The sequence below is a fragment of the Plectropomus leopardus genome, chromosome 5, assembly GCF_008729295.1.
Source record: "Plectropomus leopardus isolate mb chromosome 5, YSFRI_Pleo_2.0, whole genome shotgun sequence".
NCBI classification, from domain to species: Eukaryota; Metazoa; Chordata; class Actinopteri; order Perciformes; family Serranidae; genus Plectropomus; species Plectropomus leopardus.
In genome coordinates this window covers 33,721,420-33,746,247 of record NC_056467.1, presented here as the reverse complement: position 1 = coordinate 33,746,247, position 24,828 = coordinate 33,721,420, and the positions used below count along the sequence as shown (strand labels likewise).

At 39.3% G+C, this 24,828-nt stretch overlaps 1 protein-coding gene across 1 annotated transcript in view; it reads right to left on the bottom strand.

Annotated features, from left to right (window-relative positions):
* Positions 1–24,828, bottom strand: part of bcas3 (BCAS3 microtubule associated cell migration factor) — a 273,341-nt gene that overhangs the window by 225,118 nt on the left and 23,395 nt on the right. The window contains 2 exon segments of the mRNA XM_042486205.1: positions 18,636–18,708; positions 23,762–23,843. Coding sequence (XP_042342139.1) covers positions 18,636–18,708; positions 23,762–23,843 — 155 coding nt within the window.

The following is a 24,828-nucleotide window of genomic DNA, read 5'->3' as shown; positions in this document are numbered from 1 at the left end:
GACGTGTGACATCAGGACACCACTTTATCTTTACATGGAAAATAGTGGTTTGTTCCTATAATGATGCTCTGAATGTTGTTCACAGAACATTTAACATAAAGTGCAGCTGAGGAAACCAGATGATGATGCCACATGAACAGTCAGAGGCTCACCAAAGCGATTGTAGTTCACATTCAGGGGAACATGAATGTCTACATTTGATCTAATGGCAGTCAAACTAATATCTGATGAGGCGTTTCCCTAGTGGCTCTGGATGAAAAGTCTAGGGATTACCTTTGTCAGACAGATACATCCTCAGAGAATCATGAGCATCTGAAAAGCTTTTTCCTTAATTACAGATAGAACAGATTAAGTGTCAAAGGGAGAGAGAGAAAGAGTGGATGACATGCAGCATAGGGCATGTTGATGTTGGACCTGTGGCCGCTGTGGCGACGACACAGCGTCTGTACATGGGACGCCCGCTCTATCAGGTACTGGGTGCCCCATAGCTGTGAAGGCATTTCAACCAAAAACACTGACCTATGAAAATAGAAGGACATTATTTTCTGCTGAAAATTTGATGCAATCTATTGAGATAGTCAGCCTGATGCAAAAAAGTACACTTATTAATAATTAACTAGCTATACCTAGAGCGCCAATGCTAGTGTTGCTAAAAAGGTTTTGTATTGATAGGAAATTTGTTCCTGAATTGCTACACTGTAAAGCAACCAGTAGCACACCTTTGGAATCCATCCCCCTTTGGACTGGCTCTGAAGTAAACCCTGACTGTAGGGGTCATTATTCCGTCATCCTGCTCTGTCACTGTGCTGCACTGGACCGGACTTGGATAACCTCCAAACAGCACAGTGTTTAATGTTACTTTTACAACCATGTGTTAGTATAACTTTAGATACCCAGCTGTTTACAATGGTCAGTCAGCATTATTATGGATGGCAGATGTCTCATTACTGGGCCATAATTATCAGTCTAATCTGTATACTTTCTTCTGAATGAAATATGTTATCTTAATTTCCAAATCAATAGTGGGCTATTCCATGAGCACGTTTTTTAGCTGAGAGAAACTGCACACAGTTTTTATGAATGGGAACTAAACCAGAGGATCAAAACCACAAGAATTCATGCGGCTGAGGAAAGCATGGACAAAAGCCTGAGGAAGAATTAAAAAGCAGCCAGATACGTTTATTTACAAGGAAGAGACGGCAGCAGATTTTCAAGTGGTGTGACCTTTTACAAGCTCCCCAAATACAAACGATAATTACATGCTGTTAAATACTAAACAAATACAACCTAGCTTTAGGAAGTCAAGGCAGGCTGTACTGCAAGACAGAACTCTGATGCTCCAACTGGAGACTGCTGAACTTCTGAGGAATAATACTGCTGCAGACGTTTAACTGACAGGAGCCTTTTAATCCTGAACCAAGAATATCTAGTAATTTATGTAAACATTCAACAAGTACTCAAAGTTTTCCCCAGAATTATTGGCAGAAAAAGCCTCCGAAAAAGCATCATCTTTTTCTCATAGGTGTTCTGGAGCTTTCTATCACAATACCTGAACTTTATCAGAGGATTTTGCCCAGTTGTCACGGCATCATACAATATTCAATTTTGAGAGGGAGCTCTCTTTCATCTAATTTGCATCTACAATTTCTTGTTAACTAGAAAAGAGACACTATAGAGCAACATTCTTTCTTCACCCCTCCTTGTTATTTTTTTTGTCTTAACAACTCCCCAGCCCCCAAACCTACCCCCACCTTACACAACTAAGGCTGGCCACATCACAGGCAGCACGTCACAGTGATTTAAGAACAAATTGCCTTACTTAAGAACAAATTGCCCAAAAACAAAACAACAAATCAAGAAATAAGTAAAAATTTAAAAGAAAATTACCTGAATATAAAAAATAAAAGTAAAAATAAAAAGCAAACAAGAAAATGACCCCAAAAAAAATTCAGAAAATTAAAAGAAAATACATGTATTTTTTTTCCCTGTAACATAATTTTAAATATATAATTATAATGATAATAAAACCTTTTTCTGGACATTTTTCTGTAGTTATTTGATAATTTTGTAATCACCGTCAATTTGTTTTTAAAACTAATTTCAGTTAATTTTTAGGTCACTTTCCTTGTCACCTGTGACTAATTTCTTGCAATTTGTCGGACATTTGTTGCTAAGTTGGTCATTACATATTTCCCCATGTTAAAGGAATAAGACCAATTTACTCAGTTTTCAAAGGGTTAAATAGCTTGTGTGGGGCATATGAAGGCAGCACAAGAAAACTGAAGTGCAATTAGATTATTATGTAATTATATGTAATATGTATTATATGAGGGGGAGGTCTGTCTCTTGATTTGTTTCTACACTCTCTGTGTCCACGATGACAGCATGGGCAGCTTCTGAATGGCTGATTCACAGGAAAACAGCTGTTATGTTGTGTTCACATTGTCAATCTGTATCTCACTAAAGGTGCCCTTACCTGCAGTCAACAACATTGCTATTTTCTGTTGAGCACTTTTAAACAGTCACTGGATGAATATGGAGCAGTCTGATACCAACACACTTTTTTCTCTCTTCATCTCTTGTTCATATCATGAAATTTAAGTCCCGGCGTGACAAATTGTTTCTTGAATTTCGATGTGACAAAATAACATTCCGCAATTCATATGAACATACTGTATTTAAGTGATGTGATGAACATTAGTCACTTTAAACCTCTGCTTTTTATAACCCTCATTAGCCCTACAATCCACTCACCTGTTTTCTTTCCCCAATTAGTGTCTCTCTACTTTTCTTCCTTTTGTCTCTACTTTAACCTGCCCAGTTGGTTCTTTATCACATCATCTGCTCACTTTCCTTCGCGGGTTCCCTGTACTGTAAAATCTGATCAGTTGATTTTACTTAAAATAATTTAGGAAACCAATTGCCTCTTTGTGTCCACGATGGCAGCATGGCCAGCAAGCAATGCAAGAATGCATAGGTACAGCCTGTAGATGGAGCAACAGTCTGAAGGCCAACAAAACTTTTGTTTGTGGGGGAGCAGAGAGATATGGGTACTGGTTAAATGAAGGGAAGTTTATCACACTTAATTTAAACATACTACCCACATTATGATATAAAACTGGTTGAAAATCACATAATTTACTGCCTGCTAAAAAAGACAAGAGTAACAAGACTAGGTCAAAACCTAGTATATGGCTGGACCATGTATGAAAAGCAGTGGCATATACACTGTCACAGACTTTCACCATGACTTTCACTTACAGCACTGGCTCCAGTATTGCAGTCCAGCCCAAAACTTCATATCAGTACATGTTAAAGTAAGGAACACTACACTTACTCTAGATTCCATTGGACGCACATGCGTCACAGCCCACAGATTTTCTGTGGAGCACTGCTGGCATCCTTTCGACACATGTTGAGCAGTGGGGCTGAGAGTGACAAGCGGAGCCACACAGACGCACAAACAAACAGAGACTGAGCCCTACATGTGATTAGAACAGAGCAGAGAAGCAGAATTGCTGCTGACTGGCATGGGCAAATGAGCTTCTGGAGTTAACGGCCAAGTGACTGCTGACAAGCGGCTGCACGACAGCTAACATATCAGAGCACTTCCACCTCCACTACAAACATGGTATACACAGCAAAAGGGACCTGCTACCTCTGGAGCTGTACCCACCAATCATTTAACGCAACCCTCCCCTCTTCTGCTCCAGTCGAGAATGTACGCCCCCTCACGACCTGCAAGGCTGCACAGTCACTATTAGAGCGAAGTTCCACCTGAAACGATAGTCTCTACTAAAAGGATAATTTTGTCATCATGGCAGCTCCCATTACAACACTGTAACATATAATATACACTAAATTTTCAATCAGTGTGGCATTTTCATGATCACCTTATAAAAGTGACCGCATCTGATCTGGCCACCTATGGTCCGACATTGTAAGATGTAATACTGAATAACATTTAAATAAATAAATGCACGGAGATTATCGTCTCTTTTCTCTGTCAAAAATTGTCATTTCAACCATGGCTGGCTAGTTAGCTAGCTAGCCTGCTAATTCCATCATGCATTTACGCCAATTTCACAGGCCTTACAGAAAATGAGGCAGACAATGCTGCCAGTCATCTGATGCAGCAATGTGCTTTCCTCTGCTGTGACATGTGTGTGTTGATGATGGCTAGCTAGTTAGCTAGCTTGCTTGCTAACTAATGATACAATCATGCCACACTGGTTACAGAAAATTAAGAAGAAAAGACTGTCAGTGTTTGTAAGCCTGTCAGGGCCTATTCATTTCAAAAGAGCAATGGCCAATGGGGACATCAACACTTGGGTAAACCTACGGTGTGACTTCATCACTATAAATAGTGTAACTATGAAAAAAGCAAAATGGGAAATTCTGTATATGCAGTCCATAGATCTAGCTTACTCCTCCCTCCTTTGTCAGCAGTGAAGTTGATATTGATATTCATTATCCAAACCACAGCTTGCATTAGATCCAACTTTGAGCCAGTTTGGCCTTGTGTGCCAATTTTCTGTCAACGTTAAGTGGAAGCACTTGACAAAAGAAATGAGCCCTTTCTTCTGCTTTAACAGCTCAATGTTGTATCTAGAAATGTGATGAGTTAAGTTTGCTTTGTATCTGCCTGTGCATAAGGACACGAGCTAGAGAGCAGCTTGAAGCCAGGATACTAAGTGTATGTGTTACAATGCAGTCTTGTAGTAATCTAGATCAGTCTTGGTCTTGAGACTGGACAGGTTTACATTTTCCACATGTTATTCTCAGTAGGTCACACACTGTGGGACTCGTGCTGGTCTGCTCTTGGTCTTGACTCAGTCTCAACCCTTTTAAGTGTTGGTCCTATCTTGGTCTTGATGCACTGTGTTCTTGGTCACGACTTTGTCTCAGTTAGGGTGGTCTCAACAACAATGCTGTTACTAAGAGCATGGCTTCATGATTATTTCATCAGGTGCTAGGGCCTCTGGCTTTCACAATCCTGATGATTCCTGGCCAGTTCAAACTCATTTGTTTCTCTGCACTGTAAGCCCTAAATGTGTTTCTACTTCAACAATTCAAATTTCATTTAAAACTGTTTGCATTACTTCATCAGTCTTAGTATATTGTACTATTGTGTTCATTTGCATATTTGAGTTGAGCAAACTTAAATGCAGCAATTTTTAGCCTGAAACACACACCCTCATCAGCACTGCAGTTCTTTGCCAGCCTCTGATTGGCTGAATCACAGGAAAACAACTGTTATGTTGTCTTCACATTGTCAGTCTGTATCTCACTAATTCATATGAACATATTTAAGTGATGTGATGAACATTATTCACTTTAAACCTCTGCTTTTTTTAAAACCCTCATTGGTCCTGTGATCCACTCACCTGTTTTCTTTCCCCAATAAATGACTTTTTTTTTCCTTTTGTCTCTACTTTAATCTGCCCAGTTGGTTCTTCATCACATCATCTGCTCACTTTCCTCCTACCGTTTCTCTGCACTGTAAAATCTGATCAGTTGATTTTACTTAAAATAATTTAGGAAACCAACTGCCTTGAAAAAGAAAAGTAAATATAACTTTTCATCTTAATTTATGTTAACTTTATATCTAATTGTTCAGTTGACTTAAAATTTAGCTGCATTTACTAAATTTTGTGATGTTTTTGCAACTTAAAAATGACAAGTGGAATCACATTGCTCTGTCAAGGTGTTAGCAACTTCAGTAAACCAGGTTAGTCTGACTGAACATAATCACGACAAAGAGGATTTTGTCAACAAGGAAGTTAGGAGATGTCCAAGTTCTGCTTTGTTTAAGAAAATACAAATATGACTGACTAGTCTGCCACCAGCAGAATACAGATCTATAGCACAGTAAACTTGGTTTACTGAAGTTGCTAGAACTTCGAAAGATTGATTTAATTAAACTTGTCAATTTTGAGTTGCAACAACATAACAAATTTAAGTCTATATAACTAAATTTTAGGTAAACTAAACAAGTAGACATAAATAAAACTCATTCATTCATTTTCCGTAACCACTTGTCCTCACAAGGGTCGTGGGGGGGCTGGAGCCAATCCCAGCTGTCATCGGGCGGAAGGCGGGGTACACCCTGGACAGGTCGCCAGACCATCGCAGGGCCGACACATATAGACAGACAACCTTTCACGCTCACATTGACACTTAAGGGCAATTTAGAGTCACCAATCAACCTGACTGTGGGAGGAAGCCGGGGACCCCGGCGAGAACCCACGCAGGCACAGGGAGAACATGCAAACCCTGCCCACGGAGCGAACCCCGTTCCACCCTGGGATCAAACCAAGGACCCTCTTGCTGTGAGGCAACAGTGCTAACCATAAATTAATAGTTATATTTATTTACATTTTTCAAGGCGATCAGTTTCAAAGATTTTTTGAAGTAAAACGAACTTTAGAGAATTACTATAGTCCTGCCATATGCTTTGTTTAGTGTAAAGGGAAAGAGAAAGTTGTAACTCTAGCAAAATAAAATATTAATTGCTTTGACCACAGGGGCCTGGTTTAGGGAGTGGGGTTGTGGTAAAGGTTTGAAAAGTCATTACTAATCATTCAGCTTGTCGGGTATGTTTATATTCACTGCTTCCAGCACTACCAAGTTTAATCTGACTTCCTACTTGAAGGGGGAAAACTGGTGAGGCAGAACACATTTTCGACAGACATAAAACAGACATGCAAGTCAAAATAAACGCTCCTGAGTGAAGCCTGCACCCCTCAGCTCTGCCTATGAACTGAACCAGTGTGTATGGGTGCGTGTGTGGGGAAAAGAAAAAGAGGAAGTGGAAGACCAGATTACAGTCACTCTCATTTCCACACAGGGTATGACAAAAGGGTTTGAGAACGATCTCATCAAAACTGTTTTTTCAGTGGAGAACATAACATTCCTGACCACAAATTGAAGACAAACTTCGGAGGGCAGAATGAAAAGATCACTGGAGTCTGTGAATTGTGTTCTGGTATGACTGAGATCATGAACACGGTGACAGGGTCCAAAATACCACGTGTATAGTGCACGTAAAATCAGAGCTGTACACGTAACTCAACTCTACATGTGCAAATGCACGGAAGCATTTGGGGCTGCCAACTGGTGCTAATCGTGAGAGTCACACATCTGACACCTATCACACACTCTCACTGCACACATCCTTTTTCTCACGCAGTAAAAAGCAAATGTATAACTGATACATTCACAGCACAAGGAGAAAACACTGACAGCACACAGACAGACATGACAGAGCAGCAACAGCAGCATTTAGTGAGCACAGTTTTCACTATAGGCTTGCTGAAAAGCGCAATGGATTTCTGCTCATAATGTCCCTGACTATGACCATAAACAATCTGAAGAAGTTTCATTGTAAATTACCATACAGGGAAGTCAGCTCAAATGGTATTATACCACGCTGATGTACTCATCAGCTCATGAAATGTACTCATTTTTTAAACTCTTAGAAATAACATCAATAAATGTTCGCCTATTATTTTACTGTCTCACTCCAAACTAAATTAAAATGTTGTCAATACAGAGAAGGAAGGACAAATACACCAAATGATGCATTATAAATGTTTTGGTGCAGGCAAAATAAAAGGTAATTTCAATAGTTACAGGCCCCAGTGTATGTTCACAAGATAAAGTATTTTAAACAATCAACTGAGTAATCAATACAGTTTCACAAAAAAAACATTGTGGTAGTAAAAGAACAAATTAAGTATATACAGAGTAACTTCCCGGAGTCACTGATGGTAGCATCTACCCTACACACAGTAGGCTCTCTGCGTGTGCGTGTGTGTGCGCATGCGTGTGCTCATAATGTGACAGTGAACAACACTTTAACCTCATGTCGGATAAAAAGCATCACTTCTTCAAATCCCTTTAATCTGGTGGCTCGCTTTATACAAATGCTTGATGATTTAAATTTAATACACTTTAGAAGATGGATACATCCTGCCCACAGAGCAAAATCTGTCATGAAAATGTACTGAAACACAAGGGCTTAGTGCCACAATAGGCTTTTGCCATCAAAAGTGTCTGTGTGTGAGCTAAGTGGAATTTGCTGCTTGCAACCATGTAATTAATAGCCTGCATATTTGGACTTAAAGCAGATTTAAAAATAGGTGTTCAGGAGTATGAAATTGTGTTTGTCATACACATATCTAGGATTTTGCACGGCATTTACTGCCAATGTAAGGGGCCGGAGATTAAGAAATTGCAGTACATCAGCTTGTACAGTTTCTTTCAGGAGAGTTGGAGAGTTTTTGGGACTGGTTCTTCAATATGACTGCAGAGATGGAGAGACTCAACTCCATCTGTCTCCTGCCCTTAGACAGTGTGAGTGGTAGTAATGTGGCTATAAAAATGAACCAGCTTCCTCAATAAAATTGTCACATTTAATTTCTGTAAGACCATAAACAGGTTTTTAGGCTGACTAGATTAAAGCAAAAAAAAAATCTTACTGATTTAGCAGTTAATAGAAATGTGAAAGGCTGTATATGAACAGAAAAACCAAAGACACATGGCCACACTGGACGATGAAATATTCATAAACGGTCAGAACCATGATATAATTTAACCAAACACCCTCACAGGCTTGCAAGGTTAAACTGGGATAATTTTTTTCTGCTCTGGAATTGGCTGTTATTATTAACCAAACTGCCAATATTACCAACACGTTGTCACTCTAAACCCGTCACATGGTGACTTTCAGTCAGTAACCTTCTACGTCAAAACCTATGATGTTTTAGGCATCCTTGCTGTGTCAATCTACGACGTTCCGGGATGCCAAAACAGTTAGGAGTTAGTTTTGCTTTTTAATAAGTGTAACAGTGAATAAAGACCCACCCTAATTTACCAACCCTGTCTCACTCCAAAGTCATCACCTGGTAGCCAACCACAATGTGTGGGCTTTACAAGTCACTTTTACACTGTGATATGCAGAGTTTAGCTTCCTCTCTTTTATCTATTCGGCCTGTTGTTGCTGCTGAGTCAGTCTGACATACTGGATATACCTTTCAGATGCATATTGTAGACCCTTCTGTCTGCTTCTCTCTGAAATAGCTTGTGTATTTTTCTAAAATAAAATTGATATTTCTTCAGGGAGTACAGTTAGAGACAGTGTGGGCTCCATACAAGCTCCAACAGCTTGACAGACTAGCTGCCACTAACTACAAAGGGGTGGGGCTTAGTAATGGGTAAAAGCATTTCTACAGATATCCACCACACACACACAGATGTCCACCACACAAACATGCTTGGATTACCTACAAGATCCTGGTTCTCAACTTCAAAGCCCTTCACCATCTTCACAATCTCCTACTACCGTGGTGGAGTCAGATATACAACCATCAATAAATGGAATCTCCCCCAGTGCTTATATAATGGGACAAGGATATTAGTCCAATTAAATGGCTTAATCAAGCTGTGCCTGTAGCTCGATTTAACTGTGCATGGAAAAACACTGAGTGACATACTTTAGCTGGGTGGTCAGGGAGGGACAGGTACATCAACTGGATGCTTTACTTTAAAAAAATGCAACAGCATTGTCGCAGGGTTGGGATTAGGACAGGGATTTGAGATTACTTTTACACTATAACTACAGCTGAGAAAATGTATTATAGAGATAAATTACTTCATTCTAACAATAACACGAGACACAATCAATCTTTTCTGCAACACTTAGGAATAAATACTTACTGATAAACCGATTCTGTGTAGCATACTTTTAAAAAGAAAAAAAGACTGGGTGGATTATCCTCTCGATAAAATGATCAATGTCCATCCAGTCTGGGCCGTGATTGTTTATGGCTGTGGCAGACAAGACTCTGTCACACAGGGAGAATTACACCTTTGTTCCAAATGGAACAACAATTTCATCTGTGAAGTTCAAAATGAATGACCACCAGTGACCACAAATGTTGCCAAAGCCAAAACACAGACTTTACACTTCATAGTTTCCTAGACACAACAATTAAATGGTATTGATCTCACAAAGTTTTAATAATCATGAACATCATGAATGCTTTGTTGAATAAAAATTAACAAATAGAAGGAAACTTCAGAATGTACAACAAGCCTTTGGACTGGCAAATGGAGACCCCTTAACTAATAAAAATAAAAGTATGAGACAGGGAAGACGGTGACATGGTGGTGGCCAAGTGGTCAGTCTTTTGAAGAAAAAAAATACTATCTACGTCCTTAACAGTGAACATGATAGTTTCTCAGAATATCCATCTGTATTAGCCAGAACCCCAAAATACCACCTCAAGGAGTAATCTGCATGGTAAAAGAGGACTATATTAGTTAAAAAAAAAAAAAGGACCACATGCCCTCAGCATCTGGAGATGTTGTGATGGGGGAGCTGGAAGTCGGAAATGTCAGTGACAGTTCCCAAACTCTGGAGAACAAAGCACGCTTTTTCATCACTGAACTTCTGCTGAAAAAGGGTGTGCTCTATAACACCCACAAACAGTTAAGTTTCCTGTGTCTAGGGTTGGGAAACAAGAGCCTGTTCCAAATTAGGACGAGTTCTAAAATTCCATATCTGTAGGAATCATTTCTCTCTATCTCTCTTGCTCAACCACACACTTGCTAGGCACACACTAGCACTGAGCTACTCCTTAAAACAAATTCACTTCTCTTAAAACATCATTCACCATTCTCAACCCAGTCATATGGCAATGTATGCCAATGAAAGATGCAATTAAAATAAAATGTGAGTAGAGAGCACTGTGCAAAGACTTGCACAGGCAGGCTCGTTAACTATATGAATGAAATGATCATACTATTAAAAACACAAGACTTCGAATGCAACATGGCTTGTAAAGCATTGTCTGGAAAATTATTTAAATCAAATGTTTTGTTTTGTTTTTACTTTTTTGAGCACTAGCCCAATTTGGGTACCTGGCTGAGTGTATTTACTGGCCCCACGTCTGTCATCCGTGTGTCAATTTAGCAGGTTACAGGGTTACAGTTATAGAATGGTGAGAAAATAACTAGAATTACCACCTTGTGGTTGTATGTCACCACAAAAAAATCCAAGTCACAGTTACAGTTTAAAACCATTTCTATTTCGAGTTATGTGCAGCCTAACCTTATAGATATAAAATATCAGCACTTTACAATCATATTATATTAGACTTTTGTGTGAAATTTGAACACATACATTCTTAATTCGCAGCAATTTCCTAAATTATGGTTTTGTGAGGTCACAGTGACCTTGAGCTTTGACCACTAAATTCCAGTCAGTTTATCCTTGTGTCTAAATGTGCCAAGTTTAGGGGATTTTCTTGGGGCACTATTGAGATATAGGGCCCTATTTAGACAATCTACAGTATAGCACATGGTCTAAAGCGCATGGCGCAAATGCGTTTAGGGCATGCCAAAGTCCAGTTCATTTAGACTCTGAATTAGTCATGGGTGTGTTTTGGTGGTATATGAATGAACCAATCTGTGCGTCAGCTCCCATTCCCTTTAAAAGTCAGGTGTGCCAGGAATTGGCGGATTGCAATCTAAATGACAGATTTGGAGAATTACAGATGTGAGAGGTGTTCTGCTAAAGAAACCGATATGCTTATGTGTGAAGACACGTGAACAGATAATTTGCGGAAGCAGCAGATATCCACCAAAAGCAGCAGAGGTAAAGCAGGCATGAGAGGACGTGGCAGTGCAGGTTCCATCATTTTTTGGAACCTCCAGAAAAGCATAACAATGCAGAAAAGTGTACAGTGATGTGAGTAGGAGGAGCCAGCTGATCTCTCAGTGTGTGTGTTGCTGCTGGCATATTTGGGTTAACTGGCATCGGCACACACAGTTGTGCCTTAATGCCTTCCTACGTCCTGTAATGTGCCCTCATTTCTGTCCAAGAGACATCCATGACGAATATCAATGTTGTGCAACACACAACATGCCACAAAGAATGCTGGGACTTTGAGGACTGTATTGTGATGTTCCACCTGACTTATCCAAACGCCTGAACCGCATGCAGGTGCATCTTGCTAGCTGAATAATCTGCCCTTTAAATAGCAGGAAACAAACTGCACCTTTGACTTTAGACCAGTTTTTATTTGGTCAATGGCGCATTTGCTCTCTGTTGCCTCAAAATAGCAATCCACCTACAGGGCGCCTGACCACACCTCACTTTAAGACTGACACGCCCAGGGACGCACAGATGGGCGCAAGTACATTTGCTATTTAAAAGATGTGGGTGTCAGGTGTGAAAATGACAGCTGCGTTGGTCAGACACTAGAAATGACACTTAAGCTGTGTCGAGCCCCACCTTGTGCCAAGCTTAAGATAGAGGCCATACAGACGCAAGATGATATTTACCTTGACCTTTGACCACCAAAATCTAATCAGTTTATTGATGAGTCCACATCATAGACGGTAGCCTATAAATAATGGACATGGAATGGAGCCAGAAGTGACCATATTTCAACAAGATGCTGGAGCTGTGGGAGAGTGAGGAGTGGATTTGACTGTAGCAACTAGTGGGGTACGACTCACAGACAGCCTGTCACTTAAGCAGCCCCACACTTACGTAGATATGCGTAACTTTGGGCCTTACCGGGCTGTAAATATTTTTATTTCTGCTGTAAAGTGGGCATTTGATGAACTGCAGTTTTTGACACTTTTGTTTTGGCTTCATTCTCAGCCTCAGAAGGTTGCAACTTGCTCCAAGTGGATGTTTAAGCCAAAATAATAGAAATTCCCTCAGAGTTTTCTTGAGATATTGAGTTCTTGAGAATATGACGGGCCCAAGGTCACAGTTGCCTTCGACCACCAAATTTTAATCAGTTAATCATTGAGTCCAAGTGGACATTTGCATCCAATTTGAATAAATTCTCTCCAGGCATTATTGAGATATCATGCTACAAAGAATAAGATGTACATCCATAAATACTGACAGACACAGATGGTCAACCCCAAAACATAACAACAACAAACAATTAAAAAGAATGAACAAATTATTATTGAATAGTATTTTAAAACAGCAACCAAAATACACTGTATGAAATCAATGTACAGGTTTCATAAACTCAATGAATTAAAATGAACATGAAGTCGAAAGGTTTTGTTAATTTCAATACGAGCACATGACCTGTTTTGACTCCACCCCTAGAACAATTGGAATCTGAAATAATTAAAAACTGGAACTGAGAAATAGCAGAATTTGAACCAGAAATGTCAAAATCCAAACGATACCCTCCTCTGAGTCTCTCAAAATTTTAATTCCTGGGGATGTAATTAAAATGAATGAAAATAATAACAACAGCACATATTGGAAGGAAACCCAAATCCTTTCCAGAAATGTGAGCAGACATACCAAGGTATGCAATGGAACCAACATTCTTTACTAATTCCCAAAGCCCACTGGCACTAGTGCAGAGAGTAAAAGGGATTCATATGAAGCTTTACTGTCAAGAAAATCACTGGATCCATACATTGCTTGGACTTAACGCATAATCCTTTCCATTGATAAAATTATGTTGAGTGTTCCTGGCTGGAAATCCACAAGTACAGGGCTTCAGCACACATGCTTTTTCCCTTCTCTGGTTTTCCTTTAATTTGCAAATCTTGTAATCTAAGCCTAGAGCTGACTGAACCAACTTCTAAACCAGCACTGCTGTAGCAGCCAAGGCTTCAATCTGTTTTTTATTTAAGTGTCAAGACGGCATCCTTTTTGGTGGTTAACTAAAGCTGTTATTTCAAAATGATTATATGCTAAAAATTGTGTGAGGACCTTAGTAAGTTTATGAACAGGCCCAATGGAAAGTACTGTGCCGCACCCGGAAGCCTTTTTCCTTCTTGTCTTTGACCAGAGTGTTATTTACCAAGGACTTTTGTAGGGGGAAGAACCAGACTGTGCCATTCAGCCAGAGGTCAGGGTTTCTGCTTTTCAACACAGTGCATGTTTTCAGCATTAGTGTCGAGCAACGCCTGGATGATTCGCCAAACCGTCAAAACACTGCTTGTCTCAGTGTCATTGAGGACATAGGAAAAGCAGAAGCAATGGCGTCGGAGAGACAGGGGCAGCAGTCCCTGGAAAACATCAAGGTGGTGGTCTCCATCAAGGCCTAGCTGAAGACAGACTTCCTTATTTCATTTCCCGAGGAGGATATATTGAGTTATATATAGAGTTGCTCTGGAAGAGGAGCTTAAGTAAATGGGGTAGGGGAGAAGAGGAGGACATGGACTGGGTATGGTGAAGTGAGTACAAGATTCCTTATAAATTAATTTTCTTTCACTAAATAAAGACATGACGTTTCCAGCCCCAACCCTTTAATGTAACCTACCTTCACAGGGAAAACAACTTTAAAAAAAAAACTGCTTCAAAGGCCTTTTTAGGAAACAATAGAGCATGTTCCCTGACACAGACAGTGAGTTAAATGCATCCTTTCTCCCAAAGACATCCCAGGGAAAGATCTCTGTTCATCCCAAACAAGTTTTCTATTGTCTGTTAGACTGGAGCCCTGCTTTTTAGCCTGCACAACAGAAAAACATAAGCCACTGTCATCAGTGAATGTCATCTTATTTGTCAATAATCTGATGGCAGTCTACAAAGTGAATATGGACAAATACCGATGTTAGGCTGATAAATCGGTGCATCTGTAATTATTATTATTATTATTTATTATTATTATTATTATTATTATTATTATTATTGAGGTACACCAATAGTTAGTAATTATTAGTGATAGTGCACTGGACTTAATTATAATGAAATGCGCCAATACTGCTTTCATTAAGATGGAGAGTTGTTTAAAACGTCTTAGCTCTTGGCTTTGGATCATTTTGTTAAGGGGGCATTTGTACAATCTGGACATTCTTTTAAAAAACGAACAAAAAAACTAAAAACTATCAACAGTGTGAAAAAATAGCACATTTGACATTATGTCCAAAGTGCCTATGTATTGTATTGCAGATATATCCACTACTAAACAGCCAGGGACAGGTCGTCCCTTCTGTAATAATACATCCTGGCCTGAGAGGCCATATTGAGTCACTGTGGCCTCTAGTGTGCCGCAGGAGAGGATGAAGAAGAAATTAATGTTTACATCTTGTGCTGTCACAAGCATGAGCCTTTGTCCATGAGCTGATGTACGCTTCCTTCTGCATTTAGAGTGAGCACAACAGGTAAAAGGGAAAAATGTATATCTATCAGTTGAAGTGAACTATCCCTTAAGAAATACAACATGAGAGTTTCTGAGCTTTATTTTTTCAACCAGAACAGAGATATATCATGACCATGGCAGGTTATGCTCTGATTTTGGGGTAAACTGTCCCTTTAAAACTGGTTTGTTAAGAATTAGCAGAAATGTCAGTTTTTATCAGAGATGTCACAAGAAAATCCCAAGATTTGTATCAGGGCCAATCCTTGCATATTTTTAATAGGTGGGTAAAGGCTAAAAGTCTGATCAAATTTCAATCCTTTCTGTACTGTTGTGTGTTAGTGTAAAACAAAGCTTGTTTGTTTTGAGTGCACTTAGTGGGATCTTTTCTCACAGCAGGACATAATAGACTATATATCTACTGTCCTGTTCTACATACAGAAATCTATTGACAATGTCAACATTGACAAAAAGATCAGATGCTTCCCAAACAACAAAGCATGGATTACTGTGGATCAGAGACCACTGCTGAGAGACCATGACCTAGCTTTTAGATCTGGCAATGATGATTTCTACAGTGTTGACAGATCCAAACCAAAAAAGGCATCAAGGAGGCAAAATCAGCCAATGAGAAGAATGAAGGTCACTTTTGTAAAGGGGACCCCCAGTGCATTTGGCAAGGTATCCAATACCTAACAAACTACAAAGGAAGCCAAAGCTGTGTTTCCATCAAAAGCTTTAAGTATATTACCTTTGGAACCATAAGTTACACTAACAAACATGTACCTAGACCGCCGATCTGTGTAGAATTTCCACCTCTTACATGTGGGCGGGGTTTTTGTCACTCACTGCTCCATTCAGCAGCACTTGCTGTTTCCGCTGATACAGAGTGAAGTCTGCACCCCATTTATTGTCCACAGAACGGGGCTGCAAGGCAGTATTTTCAGAACAAAAAAGAGCAGACTGAAGTGAGTCTCTCTCTATGGGATATTTATAAATTGCAGGTTTGTGCACTGACTCCTTGTTAGGCAACAGCAGGGGTTTAGTGCTGCTGAAACACACAGGAACGAAGATCTCATAACATAACATCACATAACCCCGGTGCCATTATTATATATTTTTCAAACGCTTGAAAATCCACTTATTACTCAAAGTTTCTGTCATCCAAGAGAGACAATAAAAAGAGACTGAGTGGTCAAAGTTGTCATGTTAAAATTTAAGGTGTGTTGATGGATTCACATCGTCAGCTCATGCACTGAGTAACATTACAAGTAAACCTTTCACCATAAAAGTTGCCGGCAGTTGGCCCAATGAATGAAATTATTTATTTCTTAGTCTCCATCTGCTGCTAGAGGCTGCAAACATCCTTTCATTTTATACTTACAGTTTACTAATGTATGAAAAACTTGTCCTGGTATGAACAGTGGTTAAAGCAGCCACAGCTCAGCCCTGAACACAGTGTTGATTCTCTACTGACCAGTCAACAGACTGCAGTGTTGTTAGCTCCACATTTTAGTATCAGATCTGTGTGTTTGTACCTAAATCAGAGGGGGGACCAAAAACGGGGACGGTTGCAAAAGGTACCATCCACAACTTTTCATGATGGAAACGGAAAAAATGTTTAAATAACGGAGCAGTTAAAAAACCAACCAGCAGTAGCAGCAAAGTGCTAGCTGAAGAATTCTTTGCCTGCCGTGAGGTAACTGAGGAAGAGGCCAGGCCTGCACTGATGCCTACCGCTAACAGCATGGCACTTACTGTTACTGCTCAACCCCAGGAAGGCTGCTGAATTCAAGGGAGGGTACTTGGTGCCTGTGCAGATAAGCTGCCAGAGGTATTTCGCAACATCTTCAACCTTTCCCTGTCAACATGCACTGTCCCCAAATTCTTCAAATCTACAATCATAGTTCCTGTCCCTAAGAAAACAACTATCACTGCCCTTAACAACTGCAGACGAAAGCTGGGCAATATGGCTTAAGAATAAAATCTCAGATTTTTTCACACCAAACCCAATTAAAGATTTTAATCGATTATTTTTCCTTCTTTAAAACAAACTACAAATGACAAAGAAATCACTCAAAACAAGTTTTGCTTTTGATTCTAGCAGTAAAAAACAAAGGCAAACTGAATATCCCTTCTGTTAATATAGTAAACTGAATGTCCCTTTTGGGTTTTGGGGTTAAAGTGCAAGCTTTAACTCTGAAGGCTGCAGTAATTTCACACAACATATTTACATGAATTCATTTGTATCACATCTTTAGCAATATGCGGCGCAACTGTATCAGAAACAGCTTTCAGTGTTTCTACATCACCTGCACAAGTCTATATAACTTACATTGATGGTTTAGAAAACAGCATAACTTCTTCTACAACTGCAAACAGCCCACCATCACTCCAAGTTTGAGAATGGGGAAAATCAAAGCATGGAGTTGGGCTGGGGCACCAGGCCCCAAATCACTAAATCCGCATCTGATAACAAGGAGAGCAGCTGGATGAGAGGTCTGTCACTGCTCTGCTCTCAATCTGCTCTGATGGATCTATCGATCAGCTGTGTGATCAGCCAGGTGTGATGTTTGTTTTTATTAGGCCCACTTTTTGTCAGTCTTTGAAAATAGTAAAATTAATCTCTCGGGCTCACTTACTTTGATTTGGACAAGAATGTGTAGCACGAGCTGTGCTCTAGTATCCAAATGTGCACACACACCTGGCGCACAGTCTATATTCAGGCACGTTTCATAAAAACAAAACAATAACTACATTTGTGCATTTTCAGTATTTACTCTCTAACCAGCTGCTGTTGGATGTTCTGTCAGATTTCTCTATTTCATACAGCTGGCTAGGAGGGGGGCTAAGACATGCCCAGTCACCAAGCTGTGCTGCCTCTTGAACCACAGCACCTCCCTGCCCCCTGCACACACCCACGAAGAAGATGGCTTGTGAGAGGGTGGTGATATGGCAGCAACAGGTAGTTCGACCGGTGATGAAAGCAGGCTCCTGCCATTAAGTTCAGCCAATAGCAAAATCACTTGTAATAGCAGGTTTCAACTTTTATAGGCCAGTTACTACGTATATTTATGCACAATGTGTAGAATTTTAATACTTTGAGCTCAAATGTCAAGAGTTAACCCTGAATATACCTGCTCTTAAATTCTGTCACAATCTGTCCTATTCTGCAACACTCATTACCTGTGGACTCCCTTGTGGTTTCATTTAAGTTCTTCTTTATGTTTTCAATTCATGTGTGTCACATAATCCATATAAACTAAAGATATGTTGAACTACTACATGTTTTGGGGGAATCCTTCTGTCATTTTTATTTTTGATTTACGTAATTTGGCCACATTACAATAAAGATATACAGCAGTGGTCTCAAACCATTCAGGGGTCCCATTCCACCTAACTAGATATTTATAATAGCTGTATTGTAGAGTTAGGAACACCTAAAATCCTGTAGGGAAAGGCAGTAAGTAATGTAAGCTTTATTATTATGCGTGAACTCACCCAGAAGACCCTGTGCTCTTGCACACCCCCAACAAAGGCCTCTTGTCGGCAAAAATGTCCGTCTTCAGAGGACCTGAGGAGGAAGAGGAGTTACAGAAAGATCAGACACAGAATAATGTGCACACAACAAAGAGGCACATTCTTTAAACAAGCATGTGAGGCCTCAAGTGCTGCCCACCCTCATTCAACAGGCAGCCTATTACCATGACAGGAAACGCACAGATTACATTACTACTGTTGCCCTGTAATTCAATTATGGTCACAAAACATTTTTGATGTAGGAAGATTTATTTTTTCCAAATCAGTCCATATTTTGCAAGTTAGCAAACCTGACCTACTGTTAAGACTTTGTTGTTCTATCTTTTCTGATCCTCCACTGTGTGAACTTTTCAAAGGAAGAAAAAGCTGGGGGGAAATTATTTTTTTTTAAAATGACACAACTAAAATGAGCTGGAGAAATCTTGTGAATGTTGCACAATCTGCTTGTTTGTTTGGGAGTTTCAGAGTGGAATAACTTGGCATGGTAATACCCAGCAGGCATATTTTTTTTAGATGAGGAGAAAACATGTTGCATTAAGCAACTGATCCAGTATTTTCCCTGATTATCTCTTGAAGACCGACGGAGGATGAGGGGATTGAGTGGATGGAGGAACTTAGATTACCCTTTAGAGGACTGTAATTTCAGGCTTGTCAGTAATCAGCCTGAGTTCCTGTGGTATGGCATGAGAGCAAATGTGTCTTTCCTACCAGCCTTTAACACACCAGATAGGGTCCTTTCTTCTTTAATGTTTATCTCATCCGACATCACACTGGCATTTAATTAAATATGACTGTCAGAGACTTAGTGAAATGGCAAATTTACTAAAATAACATTTCTGGGAAAAATGCCATTTGATAAATAGAGACTTTGAATTGACTACTACGGTAATGGATGATGATTGAAGCAGGTAGTGCTGACTTAGGTGTGGACGTTTGCATAATTTAATGTAACAGACAGGATGATTGCAAGTTCAGATAATACTGTAACTGTAACTATAACATTGACTCAAACTTCCTTCTAAACTTCATGGAGTTATTTCTATAGTATGTATAGTACAGTCTTCTTTGTTGATGACACATCTTTTCTCCCTGGCCTTCGTTTAAGATGAAAATGTTTTTATCCCAAAATATTTTACTTTTTTTGTTGATATTGCTAAGAATTTTGATATTGTTTTAGGTTGTGTGATGTATTCTATTTGCCTTTTTACCCTGTAAAGCACTTTGGTCAACCTGGTTATTTTAAACGTGCTATATAAATAAAGTTGACTTGGCTTGATGTGACTAGTATGGGAGCTATCCAAATATAGCTTAATTGTGAGGACATACAAACTGTGCTCCACTGAAAAAGGGCTCAAACACCAACAGTAGTTATCATTATATATATATAAATATACTGTATATATATACCACCATCATTCAAGGCTTAATTCTTGTCAATCAAGGGAACAGTGTTGCCTCATTGTCTACCACAACAGAAGATCACAGCTGTAAACTCCAGAGAGGATGTGGATAAACGCACTTACTGCCTTTGGAAAACCAGTATTTCACTCTCTGTTCCAGGAAAGGGGAACCTTGCCTTATTATAATCAACACCTATTTTGGGGTCTTTCTAAATCCGCCTACCCATGGCCTCTCATCCCAGACAATTGGCCTTTTAATGGCTACCCACAGTGCAACACTGTTTGCGCCCTGGCAGATTGTAATCAGTGTCCTTCCCCCAAGCAGTACAATTCATATTTATTTTCTGCTGAGAGAATTGCTCCCCTCATGTGTTGGGGCTATCTGCTGCTTCTTATTACTGTGGTTAGCTTTCATCCACTTCCAGCGCTCTTCAAATGCTGCCATTGTGTGTCCGTGAAATCTGCCAAAAGACCGGAACATGGATGGAGAACAAAAAGACGATTTTCTCACAGAGAAAAAAACCCGCAAACCAGAGAGACTGTATAGCAGCTTTCTAAGTACTGATTGACACCTGCAGAGATCAAATTTAAACTTCATGTATGGAAAGGATCTAATCAGTGGAAACACCAAACTGTTTTGAGGACATGAACACTAGTATTCACACTGCATTCAACTTTCCAGCATCTGAAAAAGACACCTGCGAAACATTTCTTTGTCATCACTTAGAATAGTTAATTATTTCATTATATTATCATTATGAATTAAATGAAATGGTCCAATGTTGTTGAGACACCAATTAATATGATAATAAAAAGTGGGAACAGGATTAAGATCAACAGTTGGGGAAGCAGAAATGTTAACATATACATATTTACACAACTTGGTGTGCATCGTTTCTTTAAAAAGTAGGCTGAAAATTTTTTTTTCTGACGTTAAGACTTGGGGATCTTTACTGGACATTTTATCAATTCTCATGAATTTTCATTTTTTTCTATGGCGAGCAACTATCATCATGATGTTAAATTGTGAAACTAGAAGAAATCAAATCATTTTCAACTACTGTACAGAATTACAAAATGCACAAAGCATGTCAGTTTTTGCAGTCTTAAATAAAAAGATTAAGGAACCAGGACAAAATTACAATTACAACAGCATCAACAGCAAATTGCATCACAGTTGTGTTATCTCTGTATGTGATTTTCGAAGTCAAGAACAAGTGGCTCTAAGTTTTTTCACATTATCTTATCTGGCCCCCATTCAAAAAACTTAGGATGCCCCCCACCTACACGAATTACCCAATTGCTAGAGAAAATAAAAAGGAACATTGTCATCATACTACAACTGTTGACTTCCAGCCAGCGTGCGACACAGCTAGGTAACCTGCTGTGCTGCCCTACACACTGGCTACCAGCAGCGCAGAGGCAGAGCCTGGTGCCAGCTGCTGGACAGCTGTACAGGTTGTTCACCTGTACAGTTCACTCCACTCTTCACTTTCTGCACTACTTTCTGCACTGCTAGATGGCACAATTTAAGCAGGCCAGCACAATTTTTCCAGATTCACTAAGGGTTTATATAAAGATAGTTTTTCTAAAGATACAAAATACACTGTCAACCAAGTTATGTCCAATAAGTAAAGGATATGCAAACTATAAATACAATAATAATACAGTAATAATGGTCAAGAGTCAAATTTTTATCCAAATTTAGCAATTTTCAAAGCTGGTAAAATTATTTTTAAAATGTATTAAAATGAAAATATATATCAATTATAACTTGTTTTCCAACTTTGTCAATTGAGGCCCTTCTATGCAAATTTTGCACCTTCTCCCTGTGTCTGCGTGGGTTCTCTCCGGAGTCTCCGGCTTCCTCCCACAGTCCAAAGACATGCAGCTCAGGTTGATTGGTGACTCTAAATTGCCCTTAGGTGTGACTGTGAGTGTGAAAGGTTGTCTGTCTATATGTGTCGGCAACCTGTCTAGAATGAACGCTGCCTTCCGCCCGATGACAGCTGGGATTGGCCTAAACCCCCCCCCCCCCCCCCCCCCAGTGCCCACTGACACATTTTCTCTTTATCTACACAAACTTTACCACCTCACCTGAGAGTAAATATTGTGATAGAGGGTAGAATAACGTATAACCTCTTCTTTATTTCTTCTATTTTGACTTTTTTTTTTTTATTTCCATAATTTCCACTCACTTTTTTTATTAGGTGGTGGCAGCCAGTGATATGATTGTAAAGGAGACGCTTAGGGGCACATGAGCAAAATTAAAATAGGTGAATACTAGCCTAAACAAATTTGCATCTTTGCAACCAACATCATTGAAGTATGTGTGGAGAAGACATTGATCGGTGCTGTCTCCAACCAGCCGATATTGTATGATTTTGGCCATGAAAATACACACTGCCCCACATGACAGATGCTGCCTGGCTGACAGTGGGTCAAGAGACAGACATGGAATGTAAGAAAGTGGAAAATGTACCAATGACATGATATTTTGCAGTATCTATTAGCAAGCTAATTAAAACTAGCTAGAAAGCTATCTTTCTGTGACCGTGGCCTGAGAGTGGAAGAGAATGAGACAGCAGCCAATCACATACAGAAGGCATCCATTCCAAACACTCCTATTCTGTTACATATCATCAATTTCTTATAGCCAATGCATTCCAGGGATTAATAAGTGATGATCTGTTACAAGCTTATATTTTACGCACCCACATTTCTTCATCCTTTCTTGTCAAATTCTGCATATGTTCGTTGATATCCTACTTTTCCAGAAATACTTTACTACGCAGCATGTCATCTGGCAGCATTACATCATCATTTATTGATAGATGAACTGGTGCCTCTATTTGAGATGTCTTCCTGCATAACTGTTGAATTTCTGCTGTAAAACAGAAGCCACAAAGAAGCTCCCACTGTTTGAAGACTGACTGACGTCTAAAAGTTTGAGGAACTTATAATGGCAATCTAAAAAGGCTTAGGGAAAGCACCAGATACAGTAAGAGGAAAAATAATTTGAGGAAAAGATATGGTATAGTTTAGAGTTAACAAGTGTAAACTGGGGAACAAAAATAGCATCCACAAAATGTATGTTTACCTCACAAAATATTACGGACTCCTAAAGAGATGGATTTAAGATTGCTAAAGGAACAGTGAAGGCACAGTGAGTGGTCTCCAGAAGAGCTCTGCTGACTTATCTCGCCGCCGCTGACTGAGAGCTGGCCAACACTGAGTGTAGACTGACTTTAACAGAAGGAGGAGGCAGTATGAAGCTCTCTATAATTTCAATGGTGTAACAGCACTTAAAATGCCCAAAACCCAAAACTGTATTAGGATCTGCCACACAAAATGTTATTTCAAGTGTTGACCTTAAATGATAAAAATCAGATGTAGTGTTTTGTTTGTTTTTCCTGAACAGAAATCATCCTGAAAAGAGGACTTACACAGTATCTGAAAGTGTGTAACCCTTTGAAATCTGAGAATACTGGCTGGATTTCTTTCAAAAACATGGAAACAAGGCAATGCGCAACTAAACAAGAAATGGCGCAAAAATTTGCAAGAAATTAGTTAAAAGTTACAAAAAAACTATATATACTGATCAGGGCAGCAAATAGTATTAGAATGTGTAGTATTTACTTTGGAGGTTTTTGTTTCCTAATTAGGTAAGGTAATGAAGATACTTACTGATATGAGGGGCTGGCAGAATGTGAGCAGCTCGTACAGGACCATGGCGCACTGAGAACAGCTCTTGGGCTTCTCCTGCCAACTGAAAGAAATTATTTAAATTAAAAATAATGTAGAAGTTCACATATCTGATAGATTTAAGAAAAGGGACATATACCTCTCCATGATACAGACCAACATTAAACTAAAAGTTAAGCCTACACTACATATTCAGGCATTAGGTAATCCGGAGATGTTGTATAGGCTACTGGTGGCCACATGGCCTACTGTAGTCAGGTGTCACTTATTAAAGGCATGGTTTCCTGCCTTTTTCTGTCTGATGTTGAGTTTATGTCTGGAAATACCACCTTCAGTTGGTTTATATAGGTATGCATCTCTTTTTCTTTTTTTTTTTACTCAACAAAATGAAATAAGCATGAAGAATATAAGCCTATGGATCCCTGCTGAACAACACAAACACAAATGTGTATTTGTTTACATACTGTAAGAAAAATATTCTAATATAAATAATCTATCTGAGTGAAAGTGTATATACATAAACATACGTTTACAAATGCATACCTGCTGTGTAAAACGTGCAAATCCTTTGACCTATTTTCAATTGAATACAGGGCAAAGAAATCTGATGTTCACACTAATACATCTGTCTGTTTTTTGTATATATAAACTCATTCTGATTTTGATGCCTGCAACATTTTTCAAAAAGGTTGGGGCAGGGCCAACAAAAGCCTGGAAAGTTGTGAAACGCTAAAAAAAAAACACCAGTTTGGAACATCTGAAAGGTGAATAGGTCAACTGGTAACAAATAAAAGTATCATTATTGAGTAGGCTATGAAAGGGGCATCCTCAAAATGCTCAGTTGTTTACAAGCAAGAGAACAAGGTTCACCAGTTGTGAAAAACTGTATAGGTAAATAGTTCAACAACATTTCTCCTGCACAGTTGCAAAGAATTTATGGATTTCACCATCTCCGGTCCATAATTGAATTGAATTGAATTTATTTATTTTAAAGCAATGATGCAGTTAAACATAGTTTCAAACAAAGCATGAAGCTGATGTGCATCAAA